This window comes from Felis catus, chromosome A3, assembly GCF_018350175.1.
Source record: "Felis catus isolate Fca126 chromosome A3, F.catus_Fca126_mat1.0, whole genome shotgun sequence".
Taxonomy (NCBI): domain Eukaryota; kingdom Metazoa; phylum Chordata; class Mammalia; order Carnivora; family Felidae; genus Felis; species Felis catus.
The window spans coordinates 59,595,009-59,613,875 of NC_058370.1; the positions used below are offsets into that span (position 1 = coordinate 59,595,009).

The 18,867-nt window shown below is 36.6% G+C and overlaps 1 protein-coding gene across 2 annotated transcripts in view; it reads left to right on the top strand.

Annotated features, from left to right (window-relative positions):
- The window catches only part of LONRF2 (LON peptidase N-terminal domain and ring finger 2), a 48,245-nt gene that overhangs the window by 4,832 nt on the left and 24,546 nt on the right, over window positions 1-18,867 (top strand). For both annotated transcript variants that reach the window (XM_023251585.2, XM_045054067.1), the window contains exon 2: window positions 4,805-4,923. In XM_023251585.2, the coding sequence (XP_023107353.2) occupies window positions 4,805-4,923 (119 nt within the window). The remainder of the gene's footprint in view (window positions 1-4,804; window positions 4,924-18,867) is intronic.

An 18,867-nucleotide genomic window follows, 5' to 3' on the forward strand; every position in this document is an offset into this window, starting at 1 on the left:
CGGGACTCTTAACATTGCTGTGGGAAGTGCAAATTGGTACAAGTTAAGTATGTTTGGGAGTACCAAGTAAGTTTAAACATAGATATAACCTCTGGCACATTTCCACTCTTGAGTATATATCAAGTAGAAATTAATGCTTATGTCCACTAAAAGTAATACACAAGAATGTTCGTTTCTAGATATATGTGCCAAAAAAACATTTAGATAACAACCCAGTGGTAGAATAAGTACATAAGTCAAGTCATACAGTGTATTATGCAACAGTTTATTAAAAAGAAAAAAACTGAGACATACAGCAATATGGAGGAATCTCACAGAATGATACTGAGTGACCTATACAAAAGAGTACATTCTATTCATATAACCCCATGATAAGTTCATAAACAGGTTTAAGTAATCTAATGATGATAGACGTCAGATGGTGGTTCCCCTCAGGAAAGGTGTACTACCTGAGAAAGTGCACGAAGTGGCCTTCTTAGTTCCTGATCTGGGTGGTGACCATTCAGGTGTGTAGGTATATAAAAGTTTAAGATACACACTTAACATTTGTGGCCTTGACTTTTGAGTCCTACATCACTTTGAACAAATAACCTCTGAGGAGAATTGCCGTTTATTCTATTTATTGGGACCACTACATAGCTGTCCTTGCTTTATGTCTCCACTCGTTCAGCTCTTTCTAAATAATACTTGGGATGCCTAGGTGGCTCAGCTGATAACGCATCCCACTCTTGATTTTGGCTCAGATCATGATCTCATTGTGAGATCGAGCCCTGAGTAGGAGTCTGTGCTGACAGTGCAGAGGCTGCTTGGGATTCTCTCTCTTTCTCTCTCTCTCTCTCTCTCTCTCTCTCTCTCTCTCTCTCTCTCTCTCTCTCTCCCTCTCCGCCCACCCCCCCCACTTCCATGCACATGCTCTCTCTCTCAAAATAAACTTAAAAAAATAAATAACACTTGTACAGTTCTCTACTTCTCACCACTGTCCGCTCATTTGACACATTTTACACCGGTAACTAGCTCCCAACACTATGACAACTCTGGGTTGGAGTTGGAGGAGACCAGCCTTAGATTAACCCTAAACACAAATGTAGAGAGTAGATTATCTCTTCTCTTCCTCACAATGCCAGGTTCTCAGACTGTACTCTTTTTGACTCATTTCCCCATACAGGGGTTAATTGATAAACCCTTTGGATATTTGTGTCAGTTTCTTGGAAGGTGCACATGTGCATTTTTCTTCCATAAGCTGTCTTCATACAAAGAATTTTAAGTTGCTTTTCTTCTTCCATTTATTTTTTTAGTGATTCCTCCATAAATTGTTCTCAGTTTTACTAAGCTTAAGGCTTAATGGTTGCGAAATGTGTAGAGATTTATTAGAAATATTTTAAAAGATTAAATTATGAAGCTCTGGCTTCATAAATAGTAGAAGTCAACAGAGAAAACAGTCTGATTCACTCAGTGTCTGGATGGGAAGTGACTTTTTTGGACTTCATTAAAAATAGCCTTTAGAATGTGTGGAGTAGAGGCTTAAATGCATTTATTAGAAAAGAATGATGAAAAACAAATGCAAATGAAGAGTGGTTTCACTGCAAAAACTTTGTCAAAATCAATTAAGGTAACACAAGTGTAAGCAAAGAGATAATGAAGAAAACATTAGTGAAACAAAAAGATTGAGTTGGTTAAGAAGTCAGAAGCTGGTTCATTACAAAGACCAACAAAAGAAACAAATGTTTGGCAAATGTAATGAAGAAAAAGCAAACCACAAACAGGAGGATCAGGAATGAAGAAGTAGCAGAATTGCAGATGTAAAGGAATATAACAGATTTTAAAGCCTATAAAAAAAGGACAGTTTTAAGGAAACTGTAAATTATCAAAATTTACCCAGGAAGAAATAAAAGCCTAACACTGACCGAAAATAAATGAAATAGAAGTGCTACTTGGAGCTTTTCTTTTGACAAACAAAACAAAACACTAAGATCAAACAAGTTTTAACAAACTTTCAAGGAAGATAAACTTTCATTTCAGATCATGGAGAGATATGGAAGATTTTTCATTGTTTTATTTTAGAATGCATGAATGGGGTAGAGGGGTAGAGGGAGAGAGAGAGTTTTACGCAGGCCCACGCTGACGTGGGGCTCAATCCCACGACCCTGGGTTCATGACCTGAGCTGAAATCAAGAGTCAGACACTCAATTGACTGAGCCACCCAGGTGCCCCACATTTAATTTTATAAGATTAATATAACCTTGATATTATAATCAGGTAAAGCCTAGGAAAAATTTTGTAGACTAGTCTTACATATATACATGGTTGCCAAAATCTTAAACTTGTATTTGAATCCAGCAATATAATAAGAGTTAAGGTCAAGATGTGCTTATTCTAAGAATATAAGGATAATTCAGTATTAGACAAATTGTTCAATGTAATTCACTGTAAGGACAGATTAAAGGAGATATATTTCATGTAATCTCCCACATGTTGAATGAGCATTCTATAAAATTCAACAGCCACTTTTTATAATGCCTATATAGAAAACTAGGAATAGGAGGGAACTTACCTAATTTGATAAATATTCTCTGTCAAGAGTTTACAATAAGCATATTTCATGTTAAAACATTATACATATCCTTTTTCAAATTCAAGAATAAGAGCAAAATGTCCGCTGTTGCTGTCTCCCCTGTTACTGCAATGTGGGAGTGAAAAGAAACACAAGAAATAAAATTTAGAATGCCACAGTCAAAGCTGATTGTTAGCATATGATATGGTTGTTTAGAAGATTCAAGTGGGAGCAAGGTGGGAGAACTTCATTCTCACACTTGCAGCAAGTGTATGTCTCAAGCTTGAACTATAGTTCTAGAAGCATTTTTTTGTTTGAGATTTCCAAAATCTCCAAAGGTTATTTCTGTATTTGATAATGCATTTAACTGTGCAGTTTGAGGAGATTTCACTTAATCTTTAGTTGGAAATGATTAATCTATAACTACATTTACTGTATAATGACATACTAAAGATATAAGAAGAATCTAATAGAATTCTGCAAATAACTCCCAAGCAATCAAATGCTCAATTAAAAATTTTATGCTTGTGGATGGACATCCATATTTTATAGTACCTATGTGTGTTTTCAAAGATGAAATATGAAAAATCTCATTACAGATCATAACCAACACATGAACATCTTCAATTTATTTTGATGATAGGGAACATTAACTTTGGATTTTAAGGAAAATGTTATCCCTTACCCAAATAATTCTGTTCCTGTACAATATCCTCAAGCTTCTAACTGGCCTGCAAAACCTAAAATACTTACTGTTTGATTTTAACAGAAAAAAGTTGTCGATCCTTAACTCTCACCAGTCAATGTTATTTTAAAGGATTCAACTTTTATTGTTAGATTCTCCTTTCTTGCCATTTCTTTCCTCTTTTTCCCATTTTTTTTCCTTGGCATACATTGCTCTATGAAACACATATGCAGTGATAACACAGTTACAAGTAGTGGCTGTAATATCTTTTTGTATGATTTGTTATGCACACTTGCTCAGTTACCTACATAAACTAAGAGGAGATGTAGTAGCATTTGCAAAGTTCCAAGTGGCTAGTTTGAGAAAGAGCCAAGGTCAAGGATTTGGAGCAAACTGAAATGGGTATTAGGTAGAGAGATGAGAACATATTTTAGGTACTGAGACTATTTCTTATCAATTAAAATGAAATGCTATAGCTGTATTACAAAGATCCTGTAATGAGTATATAGAGTGAACCAGGTCCAGCAGTATGAAAAATGGCTTTCATGAGCTCTGTCACTTTTCCATGGTACCTTGCCAAGTAAGTCAATGACTTCATATACTACATATCATAGTTCATAGAGTCACTCTTGGCCTTTGCATAGCTAGGCTCTGTCCATAGTCTCATATGAGCAGTTCTCAAGCTTGCATCTGTTTGAGGACTCTAGGGAAAAGGCAGTTATTTTTTCCCTCATTTTCCCACTTAACATACTATAGGTACAATTATGATGACAAGTCCACATCCATGCAGTTGTATAGGAAAGCAAATTATGTGCTTTATTTTTTTTAGTTTCTTAAACTATTTTATAAAATGTTTATTTGTTTTGAGAGGGAGAGAGAGAATCCCAAGCAGTCTCCATGTTAGAGTGGAGCCCAATGCATGGAGCTTGATCTCGTGACTGTGAGATCATGACCTGAGCCGAAATCAAGAGTCAGACACTTAACTGACTGAGCCACCCAGCTGCCTGTTAGTTTCTTGAGCGTGAATTTCCTTGTGTAATTTCAAAAAAATATTTTCAATCTTTTCATTTTTAATACGTAGTTATAGCATTAGGATGCTTCAGCATTTACTCAGTATTATTGCAACTTATGTTGTACCTAGTGTGTGTTCAGCGTCTTTTTCTGAGTGCATTTAAACATTTATTTATTTTTGAGAGTCAGAAACAGCAAGCTGGGGACGGACAGAGAGAGAGGGAGACACAATCTGAAGCAGGCTCCAGGCTCTAAGCTGTCAGCACAAAGATCATGAACCGTGAGATCATGACGTGAGCCAAAGTCAGACGCTTGACCGGCTGAGCCACTCAAGTGCCCCTCTGGCTACATTTTGAAGTCTTGCCAATCATCTTCTGTTTTCCTGAGAGAAGCTATGTAAAATATATTTATCAAGTTACTAAACCACATTATGATTTGAGGGAGGAAGTATTTATTTTGCCTTTATATTTACTTTCCGGTTTATTATTTTTAGTGACTTAAAGATTTGTTTTTAAATGTAATCATTTTAATTTTTTTCTATTCCCTGTGTCTTTCAGTTCCTAGAGATAATTCGTTATTGCTGCTGCGAGCAGAGTTGTATTTAACTATGAAGAACTATGAGCAGGCTCTACAGGATGCCAATGCAGTTTGTCAGAATGAACCTCTCTTGACTAAGGTATTTGTATTGGGTGGTTTTAGAGATAAGAAATGTAAGTTTATGGGATTTTCTTAAGAATAAACTAAGATGACTGTGATGAGGTACCTACACACAGTGTATATATCCATCAATAATAGCAATGTAGCAAGTCACTTCATAATAAACCAACTCAGTTTAAAAGATCAAAATGTTCCCAGCTGGATTTAATTAAGAAACACTAATTTAGATCATTCTTAGGAGATATTTAGCCGAATGATATACCTTATATACTAAATAAATACATAAACACGACGATAAAATTGGATAAATTTGTGAGTTCAGGGGAAATGTTTAAAATTATACTTTAAATAGGAAGATTGTAAAATAATCATGAATAACAGGCCCTGCTATGCAGGGGACATATAAATGTTGTTAGTGAAAGGATGAATGTTTTGTATGTATTTTGGAATAATTTTAGTGTCTGTGTTGGAAAAGTCTAATATTTCTGTGATGACACAGAATAAGCTTTGTTAATGTAATAACAATAGCTTAAGTTGCCCTTGAAGATTAAGAAGCCACATAATCAAAGTTGTAGCTTTTTTCATGAATCTCTGGAATTTTAAACCCAAAAGGGATTTTGAAGTTTTAAAGAATTTGTGATGAAATTAATACCAATTGCATACTCTATTAGCTAGTAATTAAAAATATTTTTGTCCCGCTGTATTACTTTTTATCATTTTCATTTTAGAAACATTGAAGAGGCATTAACCCAGGTTAATAGAAAAGATGCCCTTTCCTTCCATCCATCCAACCTTCTGTTCTTTAAAACAAAGTGTTTTCAGATTAGATTGAGTGTTAAATTGGAATTAGGGATGAGCCTTAGGATGGGAAATAAATGTTTATTGGACCAAGTCCAGAAATCTGTATTGTTGCTTGCTTGCTTTACTAAAGACATTTTCTCCTCCTTTTTCTGATGACTTTTCTTCTATCCCTTGATCTGTTAATCTTCTGAGCTAATTTCATCATCAGTGACTGAGCCTTAATTGTTATGAATTATAAGCTTAGTATTTCTGACTGACAGTAGACCTGTAGTACCCTGTGAAGCTAGTTTCTTCTCCACAATATTGGCCTTTCAGCTAAAAACTTGGCAGTGTGTCCGTGATAAAAGACAGACTTCATTACTACAAAGTTACATAGATAATTTTAACTGTAAGAGACCCAGCAAATGCATCATTAGCTTTTGGGATTTTGGTCTTGTCTTTAGAATTTGTTGCAAATATGTGGGCCTCAATTCTTGATAAATGCTTAGTAAAGAACAGCTTTAGCAGAAATGTACCCTGATAAATAACTTTAAGATGTGAAGGATAGAAATTTGTTTCCAGGCTAACATCATAACTAAAAGATTAGGGCAGAAGCAACATTGTTAAGTATGTTGAAAGGACTGAGGGAAGGATGAATTTGTCCAACTATGGCTGAGCTGAGATGGAAGCACTTTAGAATCAACTGAGTTTTCTGTTGCGGGCTACCAGAGCAATGTGTTTTATCCAGGCAAAACTATCCTTTCAAGCTACCAGCGATGGCCGATACTGATTCACAACTTTTGGTACAAATGGAGGTAAGTTAGTGCTAACAAAATATTTGACCACATTCAGAAATATAAATAGTCATGTGATGAGTTTGACCTTATCTAAATGGGTAAGCATACCTGTGCTTTTTAATGCTCATAGAATCCTATGCTGGTAAAACATATCTCAGTAGATTTCAAATCATTGAAATCTTGAAAAATATACTGACAATAGAATTAAAAGAGTAATCAATGATAGTAAAATATCCAGGAAATCCTTAAATATCTATTTTTTAATTAGGTCACCTTTAAACAATCCATAGAACAAAGAAGAAATCACAAGGAAACCAGGAAATATTTTGAAATCATTGATAATAAAAGCACATTATATCTAATTTGTCATATGCAGCTAAAGCCACTTTTTGAGGGAAATTTGTAACATGAATAAATTATTAGAGAAGTAAGCTCTCAAATGAGTGATCTAAGTTTCCACCTTAAAAAACTAAGAAAAGAGTAAAGTAAAACAAAGGTAAGCAGAAAGAACAAAAAAATACGTAGAAGAGATTGGAGTCGATAAATGGAAGACAAAAAACAATAAAGAAAAGTCAATGAAACAAAAACCTGTCGTTTTTGAAAAGATCAATGAAATTGATATATCTCACCAGACTAATCAGGAAGAAAGAGAGAATGCACAGATTACTAATATCATGAATGAAAGTGGAGATATCACTATAGATCCCACAGACATTAAAAGGATAAAAAAGGAACAGTTTTATGAAAACTTTGTATTAATACATTCAACAACATAGAAGAAGTTAACAAACTCCTTGAAAGACACAAACTGCCATTATTCATTCAAGAAGAAGTAGATAACTTCAATAGCCCTATCTCTATTTAGAGAAATTAAAGTTGTAGTTAATCATCTCCCCCTGCCCCACACCAAACATCAGGACTAGATGGAATTACTGTTGAATTCTATCATGTATTTAAGAAAGAAATAATACCAGCCCTTCAAAAATTCTTCTGTAAAACAGAAAACGAGGGAACACTTATTTTATGAGAACAGCATTTTTGTAATAACAAAACCAGGCAAAAATGTTAAAAACAAACTTCAAACCACTATCTCTCATTATCTCATTTGAAAATCAATTTGTATTGGCAGACTGAAAAAAAGCAATAAATGAAGCTAAAGCACTTGATAAAATTGAGCATCCTTCATGTTAAAACTTTGAATGAAATAAGAAGAGCAAGGGATTTCCTCAATCTGGTAATGAGCATCTATGAAAAACCTTACAGCAAACATCATACTTAATGGTAGGAAATGGAATGCCTTTCTTTTTTTTTTTTTTTTTAAATTTTTTTTTTCAATGTTTTTTATATTTATTTTGGGACAGAGAGAGACAGAGCATGAACGGGGGAGGGGCAGAGAGAGAGGGAGACACAGAATCGGAAACAGGCTCCAGGTTCCGAGCCATCAGCCCAGAGCCTGATGCGGGGCTCAAACTCACGGACCGCGAGATTGTGACCTGGCTGAAGTCGGACGCTTAACCGACTGCGCCACCCAGGCGCCCCGGAAATGGAATGCCTTTCTACTGAGACCAAGAAAAATAAATATGTTTGCTTTTACCACTTACCAATATGGTACTTGAGTTCCTAGCCAGGAAGGTAAAGCAAAAAAAATAATAATAATAAAAGGAAGAAATAAAAGGCATACATAATGGAAAGAAAAATGTAATACTGTCTATTCACAGTTGACATAATTGTGAGGAAATCTCAAGAAATTTATAAAAAGCTTGCAGTGTACGAGGTGAATATGCAAAAATGAAACCAATCATATTTCTACACACCAACAAGAAATAATTGTAAAAATGAAATTTTAAAAATAATATTGTTAAAATAGCTTAAAAAAACATGACATGTTTAGGGATAAAGTTAACGAAGTACCTAAAAGATCTATACACTGAAAACTATAAACCATTGCTGAGAGAAATTAAGTAGCACTTAAATAAGTATAAATACATACTAGGTTCATGGATCAGAAGACTCAATTTTAGTAAGATGACAAATTCCCCAAATAAATAGAGCTAATTTGCCAAATTCTGCAAAGAAGCCTACCAGAATTTTAATCAGGACTGTGTTGTTTTTATTTGGGGAATTTTGGGGAATTTGTCCTCAATGTATATATGTATATATGTATATATGTATGTATGTATATATGTATATATCTAATTATTCATTAGTACAAATTATATACATATGTATGTATGTGTGTATGTATGTATATGTCTGTGTGTATTTATGGAAATACAAGGGAAAGAATAGCCAAACAATTTTAAAATATAAGAATGGAGTTCCAGGAAATATACTACTTGATTCCAAGACTTTCTATAAAGCTAAAGTAATGAGAATTGTGTGATATTTGCTTAAGGATAGACATAAGATCACTAAAACAGAAGGCAGTCCAGAAATAGACCTACACATAAATGGCGAATTAGTTTTTTTACAATAGTGCAAAGATTTAGGGAAAAGATCATCTTTTCATAATTTGTAGTAAGGGGCAATTGCATATCTATTTGCAAAAGAAAAAATGAACCTCACCCCTCTCTTTACATCATATATAAAAATTAATTCAAAATGGAGCATAGCCTTAAATATATAGGCTATAACTATAGAATATCTGAAACAAAATGTAAAAATCTTTGTCACTTTTTGTTAAGCAAAGATTTCTTAGTCAAGGCAAATTGTAAAAGAAAAAGTTAGTAAATTGGTCTTCATCAAAATTGAAAACTTCTGTTCAAAAGATACTGCTATAAAAATGAAAAGGCAGAATGGGAGAACATATTTGCAAGGCATATATCTGTATATAGCATATATAAAGAATACTTACCAACTCAATAATAATTTAAATAACTCAATTAAGTAACGGGAAGGATTTTAGCAGATACTTCACCAAAGAAGACCTAGGAATATCAAGTAAACACATGAAAAGATGTTCCATATCATTAGTCATTAGGGAAATACAAATTAAAACCTCAAGGAGATACCACTCAGTACTCACTAAAATGGCTTAAATTTAAAATACTGACCATACTAAGTGAGGAGAAGGATGTCCAGCAACTAAAACTCTCACACAGTGTGTGAATGCAAAATGGTACAGTCACAACAGAAGACAGATTGGAAGTTTCTTTAAAGTTAAGTATACACTTCCTATGTGATCCAACAGTCACTCTTAGATATTTCCCAAGAAAAGTAAAAGATATTAATACAGTATTCATAGTAGCTTAATTCATAATAGTCAAAGACTGAATATAACCCATATGTTTGTCCATCAGCATGTAAATAGAGGCTATCACAAGATGGCAGACCAGGTGGTCCCAACACTTATCTCCCCCATGAAAACAACCAAAGCAATAAACAACTACAAAACAGTGAAAACTGTGGGAAAGCTCTGGACTACAGCAAAGCAGCAGCAGAAAACCTATAGAGCTCCAAAACTAAGGATGGTCACATAGAAAAGTGTAGGAAGTATTTTACTTGTATCACTACATCCCCCAGTTCAGACCAGCTCAGCACCAAGAAGGATCCCCTCAGAGGGATTTCACCGCATAGGGTAAAAAGAACAAGAGGATTCCAGCAGTCCTTGTTTTCACCAGGAACTTCTGCAGCCTTTACTACTGAGGACCCCAGAACTCTTAACCAATGGCGAACCCAGCTGATGGAACTGTCCAGAATCCTGTCTCAGGGTCTCCTTCCCAGGGCTGGAGCCATTGCTATGGTGACACTTGCCCACTGGAGCCCGAGTTATTGCTGTGCCCAGTTCTGCAGGACTGGGATGCCACAGGGCCTCACCATCTACAGGGACCAGAGCTACCTCTGTGTTGTGCCCCACCCCGCTCAGTCCTAAGCCCTGTCATTGGCCCACCATTACCAAAGCTGAGCTTCTGCTGCTCTATGCCCTGCATTCTGGGTCCTAAGTGACAGCTTTTACCTGCTATCACTGGGTCATGTTGCCTTTGCTCTGTATCCCACCCCTTTGGTCCTGAGTTGGGGGCTGTGTAGCTGCTGTTGTGCCATCACTAGGGCCACACAGCTGTTTCTGTGTGCCCTACCCCTCAGTCCTGAATAGGGATACCTCTGTGCCTTGTCATCCCTGAGCTGTGCTGCTGATGCATCTTGCTTTCCCCTTTATCCCCTTAAACTAATGTCATTATACGAGTTTCCCAGCTCCCGTTTCCATGGGTGATCTGCACACACTCTTCTTTTTTTTAATGTTTATTTAAATTTGAGAGAGAGAGAGAGAGAGAGAGAGAGAGAGAATGAGAGAAAGAGAGGGAGGGGCAGAGACAGAGGGAGACACACAGAATCTGAACCAGTCTCCAGGCTCTGAGCTGTCAGCAAAGAGCCCAATACAGGGCTGAAACTCATGAGCAGTGAGATCATGACCTGAGCTGAAGTCAGACACTTAACTAACTGAGCCACCCAGGAACCCATGCACACACTCTTACATCTCAGATACTGTCATCACAGCAAATAAGTCTGTGTCCCAGGCCATGGGCTCGGGTAGTTCTGCATGTCACTAAGCCCATGACTCCAGCTCCTTTGCTGTTCTGAATGCCAGTACATCAGAACTGTCACCAAGAGGGATCCTCTTGGCAGGGCACCTGGATGACTCAGTTGGCTAAGCGTCTGACTCTTGATCTCAGCTCAGGTCATGATTTCAGGGACATGAGTTCAAGCCCCATGTTGGGCTCTGTGATGGGCATGAAGCCTACTTAAAAAATAAATAAAGGGATCCTCTTGGCTAGAACTTAACACCCACAGACAAAGTAGAACAGGAGGATCCCAGCAGCCTTTACCAATGAGGACACCAACAGCCCCAGCCACCACTGCCATCACAGACCCCCACAGAATGCCCACAGTCTTGGCCGCTGAGGATTCCCACTGCCTTTGCCAGCATTGGACTCAGTAGACAGATCTGCATGGAGACTATGCCACTGCACCTGAGCCAGCCAGTGCCCTTGCAGCCAACTTTAGATGAAAATCTTTCCCCAACAAATACACATCATCCAGACAGAAAATCAGCAAGGAAGTAATGGACTTGGACTATACTTTAGGCCAATGAATCTGACAAACATATACAGAATATTCCACCCAAGAGCAAAAAAAATATGTATTGTTTTGAAGACCACAGAGAACATTCTCCAGGATGGATCATATGTTAGGTCACAAAACAAGTCTTAACAAATTTAAGAAGATTAAAATCTTATCAAATATCCTTTCCAAACACATTGGTTACTAGAAAAAGTAACAGGAGGAAAGCTAAAAAAAATTCACAAATACGTGGAAATGAAACAACGACTTCCAAACAACCAATGAGTCAAAGAAGAAATCAAAAGAGAAATTAAAAAAAAATCTCGAGACAAATGGAAATGGAAACACATATACCAAAATTTATGGGGGTGCAACAGAAGCAATTCTAGTAGGGAGGTTTATAGGACACCTACATTAATTAAAAAAAAAAATAAAGATCTCAAACAACTTAATCTTATTTCTCAAGTAACTATAAAAAGAACAAACTAAGCCCAAATTTAGCAGAAGGAATAAAGATTAGAGCAGAAATGAAATAGAGACTAGAAAGACAAAAGATCAATGAAACTAAGAATTGGTTTCTTGAAAAGAAAAAATTGATAAACCTTTAGGTAGACTAAGAAAAAAAAGATGACTGAAAGAAATGAAATTATAAATGGAGGAAGCATTATAACTGATGCCACAGAAATACCAAGGATCATAAAAGACTATGAATAATTATGTGCCAACAAGTTATATAACTTGGAAGAAATGGATAAATTTCTGGAAACATACAACTTATCAAGACTTAATCATGAATATCATGGTTTGTGAGATGAGCCCCGCATGAGGCTCTACATTGACAGTGTGGAACCTGCTTGAGATTCTCGCTCTTTGCCCCACCCCTGCTCTCTCTCTTTCAGAATAAATAAACATTTTTTAAAAAAAGAAATAAAACAAATGAGCAAAGAAAAAAAAGAGGTAAAGTAAAAAATGGGCTCTTGGGGGTGGCTCAGTCGGTTGAGTGCCTGACTCTTGATTTTGGCTCAGGTTGTGATACCAGTGTTGTGGGATCAAGCCCCACAACAGGCTCCAAGCTGCGCATGGAGCCTGTTTAAGATTTTCTCTCTCTCTCTCTCTCTCTCTCTCTCTCTCTCTGACCCTCTCCCCTGCTAGCACTCTCTCTCTAAAAAAATAAATAAAACAAATTTTAAAAATTGAAAAAAAAGTCTCTTAACTATAGAGAACTGATGGTTAGTGGAAGGGAGATGGGGGGGATGGATGGAAGTGATGGAGATTAAGGAATATATTTGTTGTGATGAGTACCGGCTGATGAACTGCAGAATCACTGTATTGTATACCTGAAACTAAGCTTAAACTGTATGTTAACTAACTGAAGTTTAAATAAAATTATTTTAAAAAAAAGAAAAAAAAAGACTTCATCATGAAGTAATGAAAAATCTGAACATACCAGTAATCAGCAAGGAGAATGAATCAGTAATCAAAATCTCCCAAAAAAAGCAGAGCCCAGGACAAATGGTTTCATAGATAAATTCTACCAAACATTTAAATAAGAATTAATACCAATCCTCAAAATTTTTAGAAAGAATTGAAAAAGAAGGAATACTTCCAAACTCATTTTATGAGGCCAACATTACCTTTATAGTGAATCCAGATAAGGACACTACAAGAAAATTATAGGCCAATATCCCTGATGAACATAGATGCAATAAATCCTCAACAAAATACTAGCAAAATCAAAATCAGGAACATGTTAAAAGAATATACCATGATCAAGTGGGATATATTGCTGGGATGCAAGTATGATTCCACTTCTACACATCAATCAGTGTGATATACCACATTAACAGAATGAAAGATAAAAATCATATGATCATCTCAATGGATGCAGAAAAAATATTTGACAGAATTCAATATCCTGTCATGATAAAAACTCAACAAATTAGGTATAGAAGGGATGTTCCTCAACATAGTATAGGTTATATGGGCAATCCCACAGCTAACATCATACTCAAGATTGAAAAGTTAAGTCTCTCCTCTAAGATCAGGAACAAGACAAGGATGCCCATTTTTACCACTTCTATTCGACATAATATTGGAAGTCCTCACCACAGCAATTTGGCAAGAAAAAGGAGGGAAAAAAAGGCATCCAATCAGAAAGGAAGAATTACCTGCTTGCAGATGACATGATTTTTTATATAGATAACCCTGAATATTCCACCAAAAAACTGTTGGAACTAACCAGGGAATTCTCTAAAGTTGCAGAACACAAATTAGCATTCCTATACAATAACAAGAAACTACTTGAAGAGAAATTAAAAAAAGAAATCCCATTGACAGTAGCATCTGGAATAAAAAAAATAGTTAGGAATGAATTTAACCATGAAAGTGAAAGACCCGTACACTGAAAGCCATAAGATCTTAATGAAAGAAATTGAAGATTCAAATAAATGGAAAGATATTCTGTGTTCTTAGATTGGGAGAGTTGATATTGTCAAAATATCCATACTACCCAAAGCAATCTACAGATTCAGTGCGATTCCTATCAAAATTCCAATGGGATTTTTCACAGAAATGGAAAAAACTATCCTAAAATTCATAGTGAAGCACAAAAGATCCCTAGTAGCCAAAACAATCTTGAGAAAGAACAAAGTGGGAAGCATCACACTTCCTGATTTCAAACTATATTACAAAGTTATAGCAAGCAAAACAGTGCAGTACTGGCATAAAAATAGCCACATAAACCAATGAAACAAAATTTAAAGCCCAGAAATATACCCATGCGTATGTAGTCAACTAGTCTTCTACCAGGGTGCCAAGAACACACAATGAGGAAAGGGTTTCTTCAATAAATGGTGTTAGGAAAAGCAGATCTCCATATGCAAACAAATGAAACGGGACTTCTATCTTATACCACTCACAAAAATGTACTTGAAATGGTTTAAAGACTTAAATGTAAAACCTGAAACTACGAAACTCCTAGCAAAACATAAGGAGAAAGTTCTTTGAGAGTGGTCTTGGCAATAATTTTTTTGGATATGATACTAAAAGTAGAGGTACCAAAAGCTAAAATAAACAAGTTGGGAGTGTATCAAACTAGAAGTTTCTACACAGCAAAGGAAACAATCAATAAATTGAAAAGGCAAACAGTGGAGTGGGAGACAATATTTGCAGACCATATATCTGATAATGGGCTAATATCCAAAATAGATGAAGAACTCCTACAACTCAATAGCAAAAATTGAATAGGGAGACTAAAAAATGGACAAAGGGCCTGAATAGACATTTTTCCAAAAAGATATACAAATAGTCAATAGGTACATGAAAAGGTGCTCAACATCACTCATCAAGGACATGCAAATCAAAACCACAATGAAATATCACCTTACACCTTGTTAGGATGGCTAGTATCAAAAATACTAGAGATAACTAGCAAAGATGTGGAGAAAAGGAAACGCTTGTACACTGTTAGTGGTAATGTAAATTGGTACAGCCATTATAGAAAACTGTATGCAGTTTCCCCATATAAAAAATGGAACTGCTGTGTGATTCAGCTGTCCTATTTCTGGGTATATAAAGGAAATGAAGTCAGTATCTTGAACATACCTACACTCTCATGTTCACTGCAACATTATTCACAGTAGCCAAGATATGGAAACAACCTAAGTGTGGGCGAATAACGAAGGTGAGAGGCACACCTGTGTGTGTGTGTGTGTGTGTGTGTGTGTGTGTGCACGCACACACACACACACAGGAATATTCAGCCTTAAAACAGAAGGAAATTGTGTTATTTGTAACAGTGTGGATGAACTTGGAGGGCACTGTGCTAAGTGAAGTAAACCAGATAGAGAAGACAGATACTGTGTGCTACCAGTACATGTGGAACCTAAAAAAAATAAAATCTGATTTCATAGAATAGAGTGGTGGTGATTCGCTGTTGTTTAACATAGTGTTGGAAGTTCTAGCATCAGCAATCAGACAACAAAAGGAAAGGAAATCAAAGGCATCAAAATTGGCAAAGATGAAGTCAAGCTTTACTTTTTGCAGATGACATGATATTATACATGGAAAATCCGATAGACTCCACCAAAAGTCTGCTAGAACTGATACATGAATTCAGCAAAGTCGCAGGATACAAAATCAATGTACAGAAATCAGTTGCATTCTTAGACACTAACAATGAAGCAACAGAAAGACAAATAAAGAAACTGATCCCATTCACAATTGCACCAAGAAGCATAAAATACCTAGGAATAAACCTAACCAAAGATGTAAAATATCTGTATGCTGAAAACTATAGAAAGCTTATGAAGGTAATTGAAGAAGATATAAAGAAATGGAAAGACATTCCCTGCTCATGGATTAGAAAAATAAATATTGTCAAAATGTCAATACTACCCAAAGCTATCTACACATTCAATGCAATCCCAATCAAAATTGCACCAGCATTCTTCTCGAAGCTAGAACAAGCAATCCTAAAATTCATATGGAACCACAAAAGGCCCCGAATAGCCAAAGTAATTTTGAAGAAGAAGACCAAAGCAGGAGGCATCACAATCCCAGACCTTAGCCTCTACTACAAAGCTGTCATCATCAAGACAGCATGGTATTGGCACAAAAACAGACACATAGACCAATGGAATAGAATAGAAACCCCAGAACTAGACCCACAAACGTATGGCCAACTAATCTTTGACAAAGCAGGAAAGAATATCCAATGGAAAAAAGACAGTCTCTTTAACAAATGGTGCTGGGAGAACTGGACAGCAACATGCAGAAGATTGAAACTAGACCACTTTCTCACACCATTCACAAAAATAAACTCAAAATGGATAAAGGACCTGAATGTGAGACAGGAAACCATCAAAACCCTAGAGGAGAAAGCAGGAAAATGCCTCTCTGACCTCAGTTGTAGCAATCTCTTACTCGACACATCCCCAAAGGCAAGGGAATTAAAAGCAAAAATGAACTACTGGGACCTTATGAAGATAAAAAGCTTCTGCACAGCAAAGGAAACAACCAACAAAACTAAAAGGCAACCAACGGAATGGGAAAAGATATTTGCAAATGACATATCGGACAAAGGGCTAGTATCCAAAATCTATAAAGAGCTCACCAAACTCCACACCCGAAAAACCAATAATCCAGTGAAGAAATGGGCAGAAAACATGAATAGACACTTCTCTAAAGAAGACATCCGGATGGCCAACAGGCACATGAAAAGATGCTCAACGTCGCTCCTTATCAGGGAAATACAAATCAAAACCACACTCAGATATCACCTCACGCCAGTCAGAGTTGCCAAAGTGAACAAATCAGGAGACTATAGATGCTGGAGAGGATGTGGAGAAACGGGAACCCTCTTGCACTGTTGGTGGAAATGCAAACTGGTGCAGCTGCTCTGGAAAACAGTGTGGACGTTCCTCACAAAATTAAAAATAGACCTACCCTATGACCCAGCAGTAGCACTGCTAGGAATTTACCCAAGGGATACAGGAGTACTGATGCATAGGGGCACTTGTACCCCAATGTTGATAGCAGCACTCTCAACAATAGCCAAATTATGGAAAGAGCCTAAATGTCCCATCAACTGATGAATGGATAAAGAAATTGTGATTATACACAATGGAGTACTATGTGGCAATGAGAAAAAATGAAATATGGCCTTTGTAGCAACGTGGATGGAACTGGAGAGTGCAATGCTAAGTGAAATAAGCCATACAGAGAAAGACAGATACCATATGTTTTCACTCTTATGTGGATCCTGAGAAACTTACAGAAACCCATGGGGGAGGGGAAGGAAAAAAAAAGAGGTTAGAGTGGGAGAGAGCCAAAGCATAAGAGACTCTTAAAAACTGAGAACAAACTGAGGGTTGATGGGGGGGGGGTGGGAGGGAGGGGAGGGTGGGTGGTGGCTTTGAGGAGGGCACCTTTTGGGATGAGCACTGGGTGTTGTATGGAAACCAATTTGACAATAAATTCCATATATTGAAAAAAAGAAGAATAGAGTGGTGATTGCCAGTGCCTGGAGGCAGGGAAAAATGGGGAGATGTAAGTCAAAGCTACAACTATAAGAAGAACAGGTTCTGAGGATCTAATATACAGCTTGGTGACTATAGTTAGTAATACAGGATTACATACTTGAAATTTGTTAAAAGTAGATTTTAAGTGTCCTCGCTGCAAAAAAAAGAAGAAAAGGAAGAAAGAAAGAAAAGAGTTAACTATGTGAGGTGGTAGATATGTTAATTACCTTGACTGTGGGAATCATTTCACAGTGTATGTATGTATCAAATCATCATGTTGGGTGCTACGTTTTATATGTTATATTTGTTAATTGTTCTTCAATAAATCTGGATTGAAAAAACTGGATTCAGCTATCATCTGGAGGAGTTCAAATTCTTAGTTTTGGGCTATGTGACAGTATTTTTTTGTGTTTGTTTGCTTTAACTCCCACAACCTGTCATGCCTGAGACTTTTCAAGGAGATAAACAAGATGAGTTGTACTGTGCATATGACCTATCATAACTGTCCATTTGAGTAAGGTTACTGGTCAGCAAATGTCTGGTAACTTAAAAATTTCTGGTTTATTGTGCGTGATTCACTTGTCTGAATGAAGTACTATGAAATTAATAAAATTTCTTTTTAAAAATTAAAAAATTCAAATAAGCAGATTGTAGTATAATCATTCAGTGGAACCCTACATGGTGATAGGGAATAATGAAGTATCTGTCTATTCAGCAATGCGGGTGAACCTCAGAAGCATCATGTTAAGTGAAGGAAGGAACACAAAAACATGTGTGATTACATTTATATGAAATTGTCAAAAAGGCAAAACTGTAGTGACAGATCAGTTGTTCCTGAACTTAGAGAGAGGAGAGGATTGACTTCAAAGGGCATGAGGGAACTTTCTGGGGTGATGGAAATGTGCTACATCATGATTGTGGTTGTAGTTACACAGTGTATACATTTGTCAAATGTCATACATTGCACATTTAAAATTGGTAAACCCCTAGCTAGACTTCTCAAAAAGAAAAAAGATAGGAACCAAATAGATAGATAAAATCACCAATTAAAGAGGACAGATCACAACCAACACCATAGAAATAAAACAATTAGGGGCGCCTGGGTGGCGCAGTCGGTTAAGCGTCCGACTTCAGCCAGGTCACGATCTCGCGGTCCGTGAGTTCGAGCCCCGCATCAGGCTCTGGGCTGATGGTTCAGAGCCTGGAGCCTGTTTCTGATTCTGTGTCTCCCTCTCTCTCTGCCCCTCCCCTGTTCATGCTCTGTCTCTCTCTGTCCCAAAAATAAATAAACGTTGGAAAAAAATTTTT